Source organism: Ochotona curzoniae, unplaced genomic scaffold (genome assembly GCF_017591425.1).
Source record: "Ochotona curzoniae isolate NIBS_2020 unplaced genomic scaffold, NIBS_Ocur_1.0 scaffold_4812, whole genome shotgun sequence".
NCBI lineage: Eukaryota > Metazoa > Chordata > Mammalia > Lagomorpha > Ochotonidae > Ochotona > Ochotona curzoniae.
In genome coordinates this window covers 5,704,288-5,720,840 of record NW_024467124.1, presented here as the reverse complement: position 1 = coordinate 5,720,840, position 16,553 = coordinate 5,704,288, and the positions used below count along the sequence as shown (strand labels likewise).

Here is a 16,553-nt window from a genome sequence, read left to right as displayed (position 1 = left end):
AAAACAAAAACTTTAGAGGAAAAATAAACAAATACTAGAATTATTAATTCTGCATGCCCTCTTCACGACAGTCTCTTACTGTAATGGTATATTTCATGCTCTTCCATAGTAGTGTAATTGATTTCTTTAGCAGTGTGAGGCAGTCATCACTAAAGTGAGAAAACTGCTCAGTACAGATGTCTCTGTTTCTGTGTTTCCGCAGAGTTGTAAAGATGTCCCACCTGTGGAGAAGACAATCAAGCTCCTGCCCAGTAGCCATGTGGCCAGATTACAGATATTCAGCATGGAAGGCCAGAAGGCCATCCAGATCAAACACCAGGATGAAGTGAACTGGATAGCAGGCGATGTCATGCGCAATCTAATTTTTCAAATGTATGATGAAGGAGAAAGGGAAATTAATATAACATCAGCTTTAGCAGAAAAAATCAAAGTAAGTATATTTAACACATTGTTTATCTGCAACTGTTTTGTTTTATGCTTTGCAGATTGAGTCAGAAATTTTATGACTGGTTTCTAAAATGTCTATCACAGAAAAATAGTAGCTTATTTTAAATTCCAGGCAAAGTAAGTTTTTTTTTTTTTAAGCAACTAGATTAAAATATGGATCCTTAATGTCTTAATGTGTGACAAAATTGAACTTTTAAAAATCATTTTGAGGAACTGGTATTATGGCGTAGTGCAAGCTGCTGTGTATGGTGCTCAGTCCCCAATATTGGAGTGCTAGTTGATGCAGTTTCCTGCTGATGTGCCTGGGAAGACAGCAGCTGAGCTAGTGTTTTGGACCTCTGCCACTAACATGGAAGACTAGGATGAAATGTCAGGCCCCTGTTTTAGCCTGCCCCAACCCCTACTGTTTTGGCCATTTGGTAAGTGAATGTACTACATTTGTGCTTGAGCAATAAACAATAAAGGGATAGAAAAAATGATTTTGACGCTTCGAAAAAATGTATAATTATTAGCGTTTTAATTGTTTGCTTCCTGTCCAACTTAATTTTTGCAATCACAAACTCACTACTTTACTGAGTTACATACTTATGGCTATCCTGAAGGCACAAGAGATCTGTTGAAGGCAAACAATAAAACAATGCTGTTGACTATAAAAGACTTATGAGCATTTGAAACTGATATGCCACACTCTAAATTGTGATTCTGGACTAGGGCTTATGTTGTAGCAGGTAAATCTGCAACTTGACACACCAGCGTTCCTTATCAAAATTGCCTTATCTAAGTCCAGCTTACTCTGTTCTTCCCAGTCCAGCTTTTTGTCAGTGTGTGTTGGAGGCATTAGGTAATGATCCAAGGATTTAGTTTTCCCACCCATCTGCAAGAGGCTGGTGGAGTCCCTGGCTGATGGTATCAGTTTGACTTAGTACCTGCTTTTAGAATCATTTGGGGAGTAAACCAGCAGATGAAAAACCACTGCCTTTTTCTGTAATCCTGCTTTTCAAAAATAGTATTAAATAAAAGTTTAGTTGGTCAGTTATGTAATTAACATCTCCTGGGACAAGAAATGAAAGTCACACTGTTAGAAGGATTCTTACTGCATAAAATAATGTTATATCATTCCTCTTTTGCTTGTTTGAAAGAATAGTAAATAGTCTGTTCTTAGTTTTTTTAAAAGTCTAACCAATTTTACCATGAAGCACATAATTTAAGAAAATTGTGGTACTTTCAACATTGTGCAGAATACAGGACATATAGGAAATAGATTTAGAGATACAATTCTTAAACCTCATCAGTAACCTGCTGAAAAGGTAGGAATCTAATATAAAATAGTGTCAAAAATAGTAGCAGCAGTGCATACATTTCCTTTCATCTGTCTATGTGAAAGAGTTAGAGGGAGGGAGCAAGAGAGAGGTCATCCATCTACTGTTCACTCCTCAGTTAGGGCTGAGCCAGGCAAAGCCAGTAATTTCACTGTGGTCTCTCACATGGATGGAATGGTTCCAACCACTTGGACCATCTTAGCTACTTTGCACAGACCATTAGTAGGAATCTAGTCGGGAAATGGAGCAGCTGGGGCTTGAAGCAACACTTGTATGCCTGTATCATAGGCTGTGGCTTAATCCATTACAGCCAACATCATTTCTAAGAAAATAATTTTCTAAAATTCCAGGTTTCCTTGAGACAGTCTGAGAAAACTGTTCCCTCACTGCATACCCTTCTTTTTGTACCCTCCTTGGCTAGAGAATTGAGAGATACTTCTTTTGCTGGTTTGCTCTCCAAATGGCCGAAACGACCAGACCTGGCCAGTCTGAACCCAGGAGACTGAAACAGGGTCTCCCATGTGGATGACAGCGTCCCAGGCAATTGAGCCATTCTCCATGGCTTCTCCCAGGTATATCAGCAGGGAGCTGGATTATAAGTGAAGCCGTCTGGGGTTGGCATAGGGGAAGCTGATGTTGTAGGAAGCAGTTTAAAACACAAAAACACAGTCACTAAATGATCTTTTTGTTGTTGTTCTGTGTTTTGTTTGTTTTTTTACTAAATGACATTTTTTTAAACCCTTGTTTGGAATGACCTTTGCAATTTTTACTTCTACTTACCTTTTTCTATAATGAAGGAATGGAGAATTAAGATAAATAATCCCAACTCTCCTTGGAAGCGAGGCAAGGCAGTTTTAAAAAGTGGTTCCTGACTACTACTACTTTGTTTTTGTATTGTAATGTTTCTACTTCCTGGGTTCTTACTTAATACATTTTGCATCATGTGAAATGATTGTGTTTCTTGGGATGCCAGAGACTTTAAATCATGTATCTCTTTATTGATATTCAAAATGATTACTTGCATTCTATCAATCTAAATGTATCTTCTTTTCAATAATTTTCTGGTCTTTAGAGAATTAAGCCATGATTTTGGGAAATAGTGCTGAGCTGGGAATCCATTTCAAAGGTAGCCACATGAGGTTGAGGAAGAAAGACTTTGTATTTTTTGTGTAACTCTTCTCTTTATTTATTTAGGAAATGTACAGTAAAAAAAAACTATGGTTAAAGATGTTCTATAAGGATAAAAATTGTCTAAAATCATTATGTTAATGTAAACTGGTTAGTGATAGGCTAATCGTTCATCTCAGTTAACCTGTGAGCCTGGAAAGCAGCACAAGAGCAGTGAAAGATGGCCCGAGAGCGTGGGGCTCCTGGCACCCACACGACAGAAATGGGTAGAGTTCCTAACTTAGGCCAGCTTAGGAATGAATATGTTTGTGGAATATCTCTAATTCTTCCTTATTCTCTGGAGCTCTGCCTTTTAAATAAATAAATAAATCTTTAAAGCAAAATACTGAATGTAAAGGATGAAAAGTTAAGACAGAGCTAAAAAGCTCTAAGACGGGATTAATACCCAAAGTAAGTCAAAATTTATTTTCCTGCATATTGTTAAATTAGGACTTAAACATCTTGTTTTAAAGTTGTACAATATCATTGTTTTTGAAAATCAAATATTTTCAGAATTTATCCTTTGATCAAATCTGTAAGTTATTTTTCAAACAGTGACCACAGTAATAATTTTTTAGGGAAGCTCTGAATAAATGACATCAGATTCTTATTTTTATTGCATCCTAAGATATGGCAGCATTGATTTATCACAGTAATATAAGAACATCATTCCAAATTATAAAAGGATTTCTCCTTTTCCTTGAAGGGAGGAAAATGGATTATATAATTTAGTTTTCAGAATCTTTTTAAGATATATGACAATAACATCATTAGACAGACTAAGCAATTCTGTCTAAAATCTATAATTTTCTCCCAGGTTAACTGGACTCCTGAGATTAACAAAGAACACTTGCTACGAGGTCTGCTTCCTGATGTGCAGGTGCCAACCTCTGTAAAAGACATGCGCTATTGCCAGGTTTCATTTCAAGATGATCATGTGTCTCTGGAAAGTGCATTTACAGTAAGGTTTGTGGAGCAAATACATTTTAAGCTACATTAAAATTCATCATGTACCAGTAAGACTACTTTTTTCCGGTGTACACATGTGAAACTTGTTTTTAATGTATTTGAAATGATACATTCCAAATTGCCTTTGGATAAGTTTCACTGGAGATAGTTTTTGTTCTCACTGTAGCCCTGCATTGAATTGGCTCTGTAGTACCTAGAGGGACTAGAGCTTTCCTTTAAATCCCTCCTAGTGAAGCACCAATAAAAACACTTGTAAAATGACCTTAAGAACCCTGAAAATTAACAGGTGGGGAATTAAGGAGTTATTAGGAAGGAAAAAAATTTTTAATTGATGATTGGTGATTTTCAAAGCTGAGACCAAGCAGAATTATTAATACATTGGAATGCAGAGAAAAGAGAAAAATTTAAGTAAATCTGCAGAAAAAAAGGCAAGGCTCTCTTTTGTTCTGGCCTGCCAGTTCTTTTGTCACTTCTTTTCTAATGACCTGTTGTACTTTAATTCCTTTGGCATCTGCTCTTTTAAATGACATCTGTTAGGATGCCATATCCAGTACTGAGTACTGAAGTTTGCTTCCAGCCCCCTGCTGTTACCCACCCTGTAGAACAGCAAATGATGGGGCCCGGCCATCCACACTCAGTTCCTGGCCTTCCTCCTGGCCCAACTACAGCCATTGTGAACACGGAATAAACCAGCAATGGCAACTCTTGCTCTCCTCAAATAATGGTAATAACAATTCTTCTGCCATTTGTATGCTATTTTTTAAAAATACCAAAAAAAAAAAACAAACTAGAAGAGAGTTTGATTTTTTTCTTTAAAATTTAAAAGAAATGTTAAATGTATGAAGAGATGGGTATGCTTCCCCTCATTAGACATTATACAATGTATGTGTGTCAAAGCATCATCTTGTGATACACTATAAATGTATGCAATTTTCATGCATAATAAAATTCAGACTTTCCCTATGCCATCTTATGAAACACCGTAAATATATGCAATTTTCATGTGTAATTTAAAATTTAAAAATTGTTTCTTTGTATCTTCCTGTTTGACCATATTCAGATCTCTAGAAAAATTGTCAAGTTTATTTAAAAATTGAGATCACAGAAACACATTCAGAGTTAGAATTGGTAGAGAGGAGAAAGGAGAGAAGTTTCTATATTCATTATCTGTCCATGGGAAGAGAAAGGGCACCCCTCCCCTTTGCTTGTCTCTTGTCAACCTGGGAAGGAGAGTGGCTAAATAATACCACTCTCCAGTGTCTCCAGTGGTATTATTTAGTGGAGAGAATAACCGGGGGGAGGACTCATTTAATTGACAAGTAAATAGACTGTATTAGCTGGGAGAAGTATGGCTTCCAGTTCATGAGTCTAAGCTTGCTACCTGCCTGTCCCATTTCATTCTCTCTTGAGATTTCCAACCCCTATTCTTAAGGGTTGCTGAAAGATGTAGTTTCATCTCATCTTCTGTTGCAACTTACTGCTTATTAGGGGTGTAGGCCTCACATGTCCTGGGGTTGGAAATTTCTGTCTCATCTAATGGGTTGATCTCATAAGCCATGGAAAGTGTACCGGATGCCAATGACTGTGTCCCTTGCATCATCATTGCCACTCTGGGAACTCAGTGACCATTTTCTGACTTTTGAAGTGGACTCTGAGGGCCTCACCTGGTTCACAGGAGGAGACCAACTCATTCTTTGTGTGCACCTAGGCATGATCTTCTCCCGTGCATAGAAGTCAGCACAACAGGTGGTATAACATGCACTGTGTGTTCTGATGCCAGGGCGTACACCCTGTCTCTGGTCTCTGGTCTGGGAGTGAGGGGACATGAAAACCCAGGTTTCTTGGTGATGCCAAAGGCCATCAGTGAGCCTTCTCCATGACCCTGTCCTTAGGCCCCTCGCCTAGGAAAATTGTGACCATGTATAATCTGCCAGGTCCCTGTCGTGCTTAGACTGTTGTTACTGACCTGTTTGCTCAGTGTTCTCTTGTCATAATTTGTGTTAGTATAATATAGACACTAAGAGTTATGCTTATAATAGTTTGAGTTGAGTTCACTGTCATGGCAAACTCTTCCTGTTTTCTCTTCTGCTAATAGCTATATTCTGTAAATTGAAGAGATACAGAGGTGGTTTTGTCTATAGGTTTTAGAGCATGTATGCGTATTACTTTATAGCATGTTAGAACTGCTTTTATTCGGCAGTAAATGTTACAACTAAAAATTTTTACTTTGTTAACTAATTTCAGACCACTTCCTGATGAACCTAAACATTTAAAATGTGAATTGAAAGGAGGAAAAACAGTACAGATGGGCCAGGAGCTTCAAGGAGAAATTGGTTAGTGTGGCCACTTTTTAAAAAAGCTTCCATAATGTTTCCTTACCTCAATATTTTCATACACATAATCTGAAAGAAAAGCTTTTGGGGTCTATATGATATCATTGGGTTAAATTCTGTTGCAGGGGATGGATGTTTGGCTTAGCAGTTAAGATGTAGGTTGCGGTACTTGTGTCTCATCTTTGGAGTACTTGGATGCTCACTTCGGCAGTGCATATACTAAAATTGGAGTACTTGGGCTAAATCTCATTGATTCCAGATTCCAGTTTTATAGTAATGTTAACTCTGGGCAACAATGGAAATGGCTTAAATAATTGGATTCCTGTCACCAAAATGGGGGACTTGGTTCTACGCTTTGGTCACTCTTTTTGTTTGCTCGCTTGGTTTCGAACTCTCTAAAAAGCAATAATTAAATATGTTTTTTTTAATAAAAATTGAGGCAAGATCAGTAAAAGAAGGAAACCAGTGTTTCTTTTTATTCTGTTGAGCAAGATTGAAGTATTTTGGCTGTTTTTGTCTAGTTTGATGTAAGTTTGAAATCTGTGGCAAAATAGTTGTTTAAAGGTAGCTTATCTTTTTAAAAATACTTAGTATTAAAAGTATAAGGCAATGTATGATTGAATTCTTATGTAGCTTGCATTTTCCTCATACCTGTAACATTCCATATTGTTAAAATATTTTCTTTCAAATTTTATACTAAAACGTGGATTTTATACTGGCCTTATTAAATTGTTCAAATTTATACCAAAAACTTGTGTAAGGGAATACATCTAATGTTTCTATGCATAATTTTAATTGTGTTGCAAATTCCTGCAATTTTTACTTAAAAGGTAATGCTGTAATTGTTTTCTTTAGTTATAATAATTACAGATCAGTATGGAAATCAGATTCCAGCATTTTCAGAAGATTCTCTGTCTGCTTTGTCAATTGCTGGAATTGGACTTGATAATTCAAATTTGAAAACTACCTTTCAGGTATGCTACTTAATATAAAAACTGGGGTATATGTCATTGTTTCATGTGTAACAGCAGATTGGAAAAAACAAATACTTAAAAGCTGTTTGATTTCAGTGTTCATAATGAGAAGTCATAAAATGTATTAAAACTTAAAATGAAAATTTTAAATTTACAAAAGTAGCTGAGTGAACTTGAATAGCTCCTCTGTTCGCATTATCCAACTTCAACAGTTACCATTTCTTGTTTTGTGATCATCTTACAGCAAATTCTAGATCTAATATTTTACTCATAAAATATGCTGGTATATGTATGTATAAAGGTGATATTTAAAGTAGTTACTTAAAAATAATTTCTTGGTCATACAAAATTTGGTCAGGTTAACTTAACAAATAACTCTGGCAGAATTCTTTTAGTCTAAAAAACACGAGAATATTTCACTCTGAGCAGAGCAAAATTTTGTTCATGTTGGAATTGGTTACTCAAGGAACCTGCCATGCTGGCGTAGATGACAGTTCTCGCAGGTTTAGGGGGAGTTGAATTCATTCACAGGTTTTGAAGCTTCTCCTTTTAAGATCTCCATTATACTCTATACTCTTTAGGTGAAAGAATATTCATAAGAATAGTCTTCTAGCCCTTCTGATTAAGTTTTCTGTCTTCATTAAGCTGTTTTGCTGTTGGTTTCTAATTTTCAGAATGTTGCTTTTGTTCTGTTAGAGTCCTGCTGAGAAACTTGTAATGATGTTTTTGTCCGATGGTGAAGTGCTCAGTGATGTTTAGGAAGTCGTCGCACATGGATGAAATGAGAACAACCGTGCTTCTGTTACTGTTAGTCCCAGCACAGGTTCCTGTCTTCTTTCACCTCAGTGCTCCTAAACTGTGACTTGTTTTACTCCATCTTTAGTTATTCTCTGTGAATTAGATAGAATATTGCCATTTATGTATATAAACACATTGGGGAAAAACATGTTGCAATATCTCAGCCTAAAACCTTTCCCTCAGCATTACCCCAAATCACTAAGACTTCTTTTAGTCCTATATGTTTATCCTTTTTTATAGCATGTCCTCCTTTTTATAGAAAAACCTCTTATAAGACTGCATATGTTGTTTTTCTCTCTGACTAGACTGCTCTGATCATACTTTGTGCTTGTGTTCTATTCTGCCTAACCAAACCTAGTAGTCAGATTTTGCTACTCATTTTGTGCCATTACCATGCCTGCCAGCATTTTTCATTTGACCACATTTAAAATAAGTTACCTTAGTGTAGCGTGTAATGCCCCCTTGGAGCTCGCACCTTTTGCTTCCCAGAGCTCCTTATTCTCCAGCCAGGTGAAGTTTTTTCTGCTGTTGGCACCGTTACAACTGACATACTGTGTTAGTTCATTTTCAGAATTTTGTAGTTAGCACTGTTTGTACTCATCCACAAGTTATGCATGCAAACTCATTTTCCAGATTTGAAATAAAATCAGAATAACTTCTAACATATTTTAAAAACCACCTGCTCAAAAAGTTTTTTTTCCATTTTTTTCTCTATTAAATGTCGAATGTTAAAATGCACTTCGTATTTTGAATTTTAGAAAATCTTACTACTAAATTTTTATTTCATTTTTTTTAAAAAAATACTGAGAATTTCTTCTACAGAATTGTTTGTTTTTCAATTACTGTTTCCATAAAATGATATACAAATATTTGTTTCAGGTCATAAAATTTGTACTCTGTTTCTGATTTTTAAATTTTGATAAAGTAGCTTATACTTAGTGGAAATTTAAGAAGATCAAATAATTAGAATTTACTTTGAAATGTGACTACTTTGGTGCTTATGCCGATGTACGACTACAGTGGTCTTATAGTCACGTTGCAATGATAAGTTAGTTTCATTGATTCCCATTAATACAACAAGTTGGCATTATTCTGTGAGCAGTGTTAAAACCTTTACCCTTGTGCAGAATCACCCCAAAATTGGAAGGAATACAACAGATAAGAAAAAGGCAAAAAACAGAATAGTGTGCTACTGTATGGTGTCAGGAAAGACCGGTTTATGAAACCTTTCAGTATATGAAGCTCAGAAGCCGTGCAGATGTCTGGTAACAATACTCCAGAGGACAAGAACTAATTTAAAAGCTGTAAGTCAGACTCATGCTATGCTAATTGGGTGACAGAAAAGAGGCTATCAGAATGAGGATTCCTGATCTGAAATCCGACTTCTTGAGTGCAGACATGTTGCTCTAATAGGTTTGAATTTGACGACATTTGAGATTTTTGGTTAAGGATGTTCAACTGATAAAGTCTGTGCAAATAATTCAAAATCTGAGGTTTCTGGAAATGGCAATATTTCAGATGAGGTATATACATAATATACACATGGAACAGGGAAGTTAAGAAAAGATTGAGGTAAAAAAAAGTCACCAGAACTTTAGATCTTCTTCCACCCAAAAATGGAAACTGGCTTCTTGTTTGTGGACGTGAACTTTTATTTATTGGAAGCTGATATTGGTATGGGTGCAGTTTGCTTGCCTACATCTATGGCCCATGGGTGATAACATTTTATTTGAAGATTTACCAATATCCCTGTCTTTTCTCAATATATTTTCCCGCACTAGGAAAACACACGAAGTATATGTGTACGGGGTGTCAGATTCACTCCAGGGCCTCCTGGAAACAAGGATCTTTGTTTTACTTGGCGTGAATTTTCTGACTTTATTCGAGTACAGCTCATTTCTGGGCCTCCAGCTAAACTTATCCTTACTGACTGGCCAGAAGTAAAGGAGGTAAGTCCATCATGTCTTCTCTAAAGTAATACAGTATCACATGACTTAGTGCTTTCAGATTGTCATTGGATCTGAATAGCAGCTAGTTGCCATCCTAACTCTAACAATGACAGAAGACCTAGACAGTAATACTTTTAAGGCTTATTGAATTTATCATTGTATCCTAGTTGAACAAGGAGTGTTGGTACTGGGATTGTGACATATAGTGCCAGCAGTCCCATCTGAGTACCAGTTCAAGTTCCATCTACTCGAGCTTCCCTGCTAATGTATCTGAGAAAGCAGTAGAGGATGGTGGCAAGTACTTGGGTGCTTGCACTGAAGTGACAGATTGAAAAATTCCTGGCTCCTTCTTCAGCCGGGCCCAACTGCATGCATTACAGCCATGTATAAAGCAAGACAGCAGATAGAACAGCTCTTTCTCTCGCTCTCTTTTTACCTGAATATAATAATTCAGACTTATTTTTTATCTGGAAGCAATTACATTTGTAAATTGACACGTTTTTATACGTAGTGATGCAAGTAAAATATGTATAGTCTCACTCCATTCAGGAGTTGAATAAATCTTGAAATTTTTGCATAATAAATCTTGCTAGGGGGGCTGTTCAGAGAAATATATAAGAACAGCCTTATGACATAGCGGATAAAGGCAATCCCTTCAACACCAGTGTCTCAATCATCACACTGTCAGTGTAACTCCATGCTAATGACCTGGGAAAACGAGAAATGACTCAAGTGTGTGGGTCCTGTCAGCCATGCGGCCATGTGGGAGGCCGAAAAGCTCCTGGCTTCCACCTGGCTCGGCTCTGGACATTTAAGCCATCTGGGGAGAGAGCAAGTAGATAGAAAATCTCTCTATAACTTTGACTTTCAAATAAATAAATCTTTAAAAATTAATCAGTTACTAAAAATGACCTCTAAAAGTAGTTATGTTAGGCTGGAATGATATACTGTGCTTTTATATTTAGCAATTACCAACACTTCTTTAGAAGCAAACTGACAGTCCCAGTATAATGGGTCAATGGCTAAATCCTCAGCTTGCAAATACCAGGATCCCATATGGGCACCACTTTGTATCCCAGTTTTCCACTTCAAATCATCTTGCACATGCTGGCATCCCATAAGGGTGCTGGTTCTAATCCTGGCAGCTTCACTTTCCATCCAGCTCCCTGCTTGTGGCCTGGGGAAGCAGTCAAGGACAGCTCAAAGCCTTGGGACCCTGCACCCACAATGGGAGACCCAGAAAAGGCTCCTGGTTCCTGGCTCCTGGCTTCAGGTCGGCTCAGCTCTGGCCATTGCTGTCTCTTGGGGAGTGAATCAGCAGATGGAAATTTTTCCTCTGTATATCTGACTTTCCAATAAAAATTTAAAAAATAAATAAATCTTCACATAAGAAGCCTGGCCCAGAAAGTTGAGCCTTTCTTGCCCATCTTAGTTGATGGTGTATTTACGAGACTTCCAATATTAGTAGCTCAGCAAATTCTTAAGATTACACAAACCTTGGTCAGATGCCGAGCGCCAGGCCTGTGGCGGGAGCGTGGGGAGGCCGCCGACTGCGTTTCCAGGAGTCTGAGCACCCGAGCCGCTGCCATGAGCAAAGCTCACCCTCCCGAGTGAAGAAATTTATGGACAAGAAGTTGTCATTAAAATTAAATGGCGGCAGACATGTCCAGGGCATACTGCGAGGATTTGATCCCTTCATGAATCTGGTGACAGATGCATGTGTGGAGATGGCAAATAGTGGACAGCAGAACAATATTGGAATGGTGATAATACGAGAAAATAGTATCATCAAGTTAGAAGCCTTGGAACGAGTAGAATGAGTGTTCGGCAGAGAAATCCAGATCCCCTCTTCAGAAGGACCTGTTTTGCTATAGAGTGTTATGAAAGTTGGGACATGTACATTTTCATGTTTTTGATTTGTTTTTTAATAAACTTTTGTGCTAGTCAAAAAAAAAAAAATTACACAAACCTTAACACAATCCCAAAGAGGAAAGGAAGAAGCATTTAAAGCCAAGACAGTAAACAAGGCTAAAAACTTCAGTTATTGCTTAATGTATAGTGGCAGAGAACTGAAAATTGCAGGGCTAAACCTGAAAGCCATGGCTCCAGTTGGATTTCCAAAGAAGCAATTTGAATGTGTAACTTTAAGGACCTATGTTAGAAATTAGTATTGTCAGATTTTATTTTTCTGTTTTATAAAATTATTAGTTATTTTATTCATGATAATTTAAATGAATTTCAGAACTTTATTTTCATTTTTAAATTAATTTGCAGAACACAAAATAAGTGATTATTTTGCAAGTCTTTATATTGTTTGTCTCATGTGTTTTAAAATATTTATATCCATTTCAGTCCATTCCGGTGATTAATGGAAGAGAATTACAGTTCCCCCTTACTGTTCAGCTTTGTGACCAGTGGGATAATCCAGCACTGGTACCACAGGTTAAAATAAGTCTCATAAAACCTAACAGCTTAAAGGTAAGTTTTAAACTTTCTTATTTAATTTTCACTTAAAAATTTGGATTTAATTCTCATGGTGTCACAAATCTTCACTGTCACAAATTTTTTGCTTGCTCTTTTTCTTTGGTTTTTTTGTTCTGTTTTGTTTTGTAAGATTTATTTATTTTTATTGGAAAGGCAGATTTATGTAGAGAAGGAGAGACAGAGAAAATATCTCCCGCTCACTGGTTCACTGCCCAGATGGTTACAGTGGCCAGAGCTGAGCTCGTCCAATGTCAGAAAACTTGAGCTTCTTCCAGGTCTCCCATGTGGTCCCAGGGTTCCAAGGCTTTGGGCACTTACTGTAAGTGCCAACGTTCGACAATTAATAGCTGCTTAGTAGTTATTATACAGTACCAGTAATAATGGCATTTTAGATTAAGATGAATGTATAGCACCAAGAAAATAAACAAAGATAGAGATCACAGTGACCCATAGTGTTGGACTAATGAAGAGGTGATAATGGGAAAACACACTGAGGTCAAACAAAAAGGTGTATAAGTTCTTACCCTGTAATTTATCTTGGGAATAGCTGTAAGAATCTGGGTAAGACTGCTAAACCTTGGCTTTGTTCTAGAGTGAGCCCAGATCGGCATCCCATAAGGAAGCTGGTTTGAGTCCTAACTGATCTACTTCAGATCCAGTTCCCTGCTAATGGCCTGGGCAAAGCAGTAAAAGGTGACTCAGGTGCTTAGGCCCCGGACACCAGCATGGGGGATGCAGATGTAGTTCTTGCCTGCTGGCTTGGACCTGGCCCAGCACTCTCTGTCTCTCGCTCTCTCTAACTTTCAAAATAAGTTAAATAAGTCTTTTTTGAAAAATAGAAAGAGGGAAATAATGTTAGAATAGAAAAAAAAACTTGAATGGGTGTTAGATTTTTTTTCAACTGATTATTTTATCTTATTTTGATTTTAGCTCATTCCTTCGAACCAGCAGCATAAGACAGATGAGAAGGGCAGGGCTAATTTGGGAGTGTTCACTGTCTTTGCTCCTCGGTAAGAATTGAAAATTTGCTAGATATTGGTGTTTCAGATTGCTTTTTCTTATGACTTACTGATTTTCAGATTAATATTCATTCTTTATATCAGACAGCAATTGGGAATAAATGGGACAAGAAAAGTTTCGTAAAGCTGAACTGTCTAAATTATCTCAGAATTTTTTTTGTATGACCATTGTAATTTGAATCTTCCTTCCCGTCTGTCTGTTTGGTTAGGGGAGAGCATACTCTGCAGATTAAAGCCATCTATAACAAGAGTACCATAGAAGGACCTGTAATTAAGTTAATGATTCTTCCAGACCCTGATAAACCAGTTCGTCTCAATGTTAAATATGACAGAGATGCTTCCTTTCTAGCAGGAGATGTTTTTACTGGTAAGTAATTCACAGTAACCTATGATGTTATTTACCTCTTGGAGTAGTGGAATAAACTATCCTAGGTATACAAAATGTTAAACACACATTCATGTTACTGTCTTTTAAATAGCAAAGAAAATACGATTGACTTAGAGTGACTACATTCATCCTTATGCCATTTAATGTCAAGAACAAACTGCAAGTTCATATATAAACAGGCTGAGGTTGTGAGGTGCTTATACGCTTATTACATTGTGAAATTCTATAGAAGAGCCTAGAGTGCAATAAGATGCTATATATACTAAGGATGTTTTAATGTTATTTTTACTCCATCAGAAGCAGGACTGCATAGTTTAAATTGGATAGAAATGCTTCCCATCAGCTTTTATGCTAAAAGATACCTCAAACCCATAAATATTGCGTGGACTCTTGCCAGGTTCAGGAAGCATGCTAGGCTCCTAGGTAGAGTTGGGAATATGACAGTTTTCAGTAGGTGAAAACCAATATAGCAGATAACCATAGCAAATTTCAGTGTAATGTGACAGATGCTAGTTCATTTAAAATTAAAATTAATAATGACTTTGCACTGGTAATTTTCTGGAAGGGATTAAATTCCTATACATGGTTATAGGTTGTAAAAGAAGCAAAGCAAAAATTTTTGATTGAAAAGTCTCAATAATAATATATATATACTTTTTTATAAGCTTATGCTTTGTTGTTGTTGTTATTATTATTATTACTCTTTTCCATGATACAGATTTATAGGTATAGGGATTGTCCCCTTCACTTCCCCTTCCTCTCATTCCCCCACCCCCATCAACTTTTCCCCCTTATTATTATACTGTTATTACAATAGTGCAGTCCTTTAGCAACAGTCACAAGTCCAACATTCTGCTCTTGTTTAAGTCATGCTATTTACGTAATGGCATTGTATGTATAAGCAATGGTAGACAATGTTGTGTTCTTTTGTCGGAATATGTTGAACAGTTTCATTAGGAGTCCTTTAATCGGGAGAAGAGATGCAGACTGCAGTGTGTCTTTACTTCCTGGTGTGCTAGTCTCCATTATACAGTTCATCTGTGAGAGTATATGTATATACATGTTTGTGTATATATCCATTTGTCTTGTATTTTACATGATGTTGCCTTATATCAGAGAGAAAATATTGTTATTTGTCCTTTTCAAATTGGATTATGTCACTGAGCTTGATAGTGTCTAGTTTGGATCATTTTGTTGCAAATGGTGGATTTTTATTCTTTTTAGTGGCTGAGTAGTGTTCCATGGAGTAGATGTACTACAGTTTGTTTATCCAGTTCTTTTTTGGCAGGCATGTGGGTTGTTTAAATATCTCCGCTCTTTTTGACTGTGCTACTACTGTAAATATAAGGTTTCAGGTCACTTTCTCAAATGCAGATTTTATTTCCTTTGGATATATTCCCAGGAGTGGGATAGTTGGGTCACATAGTAGATCAATTTCAGCTGTCTTAACCCCCTTCATAGTGCTTTTTTCTTATGCATAGCTTTAGGAAGTAGACTCTACAGATTTAAATGTGGAACTACTTTGGTTACTGTGGGATATTGAAAATTATTTTAAAAAGTAACCATCCCATTATGGAATACATGAAGGAGATGGTGTTTGAAGGCTTGCAAATTTTTATTTAGTTAAAGATTTGTTTGTTTATATTGGAACTAAATTAAATTTTTTTAATTTATTGTGGCAGATTTCATAATTACTGTTATTTCAGAAGATGATAGTGTTATTAAAAATATTAACCCAGCACGTATTTCCATGAAACTGTGGAAGTTTTCAAATGGTGGGAACCGACCACCAATAAATGTAAGTTAAAACTAATATATTTAACAAAATTTAATTTGATGTTAAAACACAATGTGTGTGTAGTCAAGAAATGGAAATTGCTCCTTTCCTTGGGATTAAGAAAATATTTATCAGCAGACATTTGAAAATTAAGTGGTAGTAATGTTGAAAAGGAGTAGTCTACACTGTGATTTTTCTAAAACCTTTTTTTTTTAAGATTTATTTTATTTCTATTGGAAAATCAGATATACAGAGACAGATAAGAAGATCTTCCATCTGGTGAGTCACTCCTGACTTTAACAGCCAGAACTGTGCCAATTCAAAGCAGTTGCCCCTGCTGGCTCTCCCACATGGATGCAGGAGCCCAAGGCTTTTGGGCCGTCCTTAGCTGCATTTCCAGGCCATAAGCAGGGAGCTAGATGGGAATTAGGGTCACCAGGATTAGAGCCGACACCCATATGGGATCCCAGAGCTTGCAAGGACTTTAGCCACTAAGCTACTGCGCTAGGCACATTTTTCTAAACATTTTAAGATACTTTACACGTTAGTGCTGTGCTGTCTAAAGGACAGGCTCACAAAATAACAGCTGTTAAAATAAATGCAGGGGTCATTAAAGGAGAAATCTGTTAGGTGTAAAGCTAGAACAGGGAACCTGGGCAGGGAAGTTGTCAACACACTGCAAGAGATTGCACCTTGAATGTAAACCATCTAGCAGTAATTTTTAAAAAGTTAAATAAAAATACTTATTTTAGTCTATTTAAACTATTAAAAGATAACATTGTTCTCTAGATTTCCAAAAGTATTCCTGGGATTTTGTATTATTTTACAAAGTCTTTGAAATTACCTTAATTCAGACTAGGCACATTTCAAATCATCAATAGCCTTGTTCTAGCATTCTGGACATCGTAAGTTTGTAATTGGAAATTAAA

At 36.7% G+C, this 16,553-nt stretch overlaps 1 protein-coding gene and 1 pseudogene across 3 annotated transcripts in view; both read left to right on the top strand.

The window, feature by feature from the left end:
* The window catches only part of SMCHD1 (structural maintenance of chromosomes flexible hinge domain containing 1), a 121,161-nt gene that overhangs the window by 65,945 nt on the left and 38,663 nt on the right, over window positions 1-16,553 (top strand). For all 3 annotated transcript variants that reach the window (XM_040970584.1, XM_040970582.1, XM_040970583.1), the window contains exons 25-33: window positions 203-430; window positions 3,751-3,899; window positions 6,147-6,235; window positions 7,091-7,209; window positions 9,789-9,956; window positions 12,309-12,434; window positions 13,371-13,450; window positions 13,669-13,826; window positions 15,530-15,645. In XM_040970584.1, the coding sequence (XP_040826518.1) occupies window positions 203-430; window positions 3,751-3,899; window positions 6,147-6,235; window positions 7,091-7,209; window positions 9,789-9,956; window positions 12,309-12,434; window positions 13,371-13,450; window positions 13,669-13,826; window positions 15,530-15,645 (1,233 nt within the window). The remainder of the gene's footprint in view (window positions 1-202; window positions 431-3,750; window positions 3,900-6,146; window positions 6,236-7,090; window positions 7,210-9,788; window positions 9,957-12,308; window positions 12,435-13,370; window positions 13,451-13,668; window positions 13,827-15,529; window positions 15,646-16,553) is intronic.
* Window positions 11,468-12,196, top strand: LOC121149912 (annotated as a pseudogene).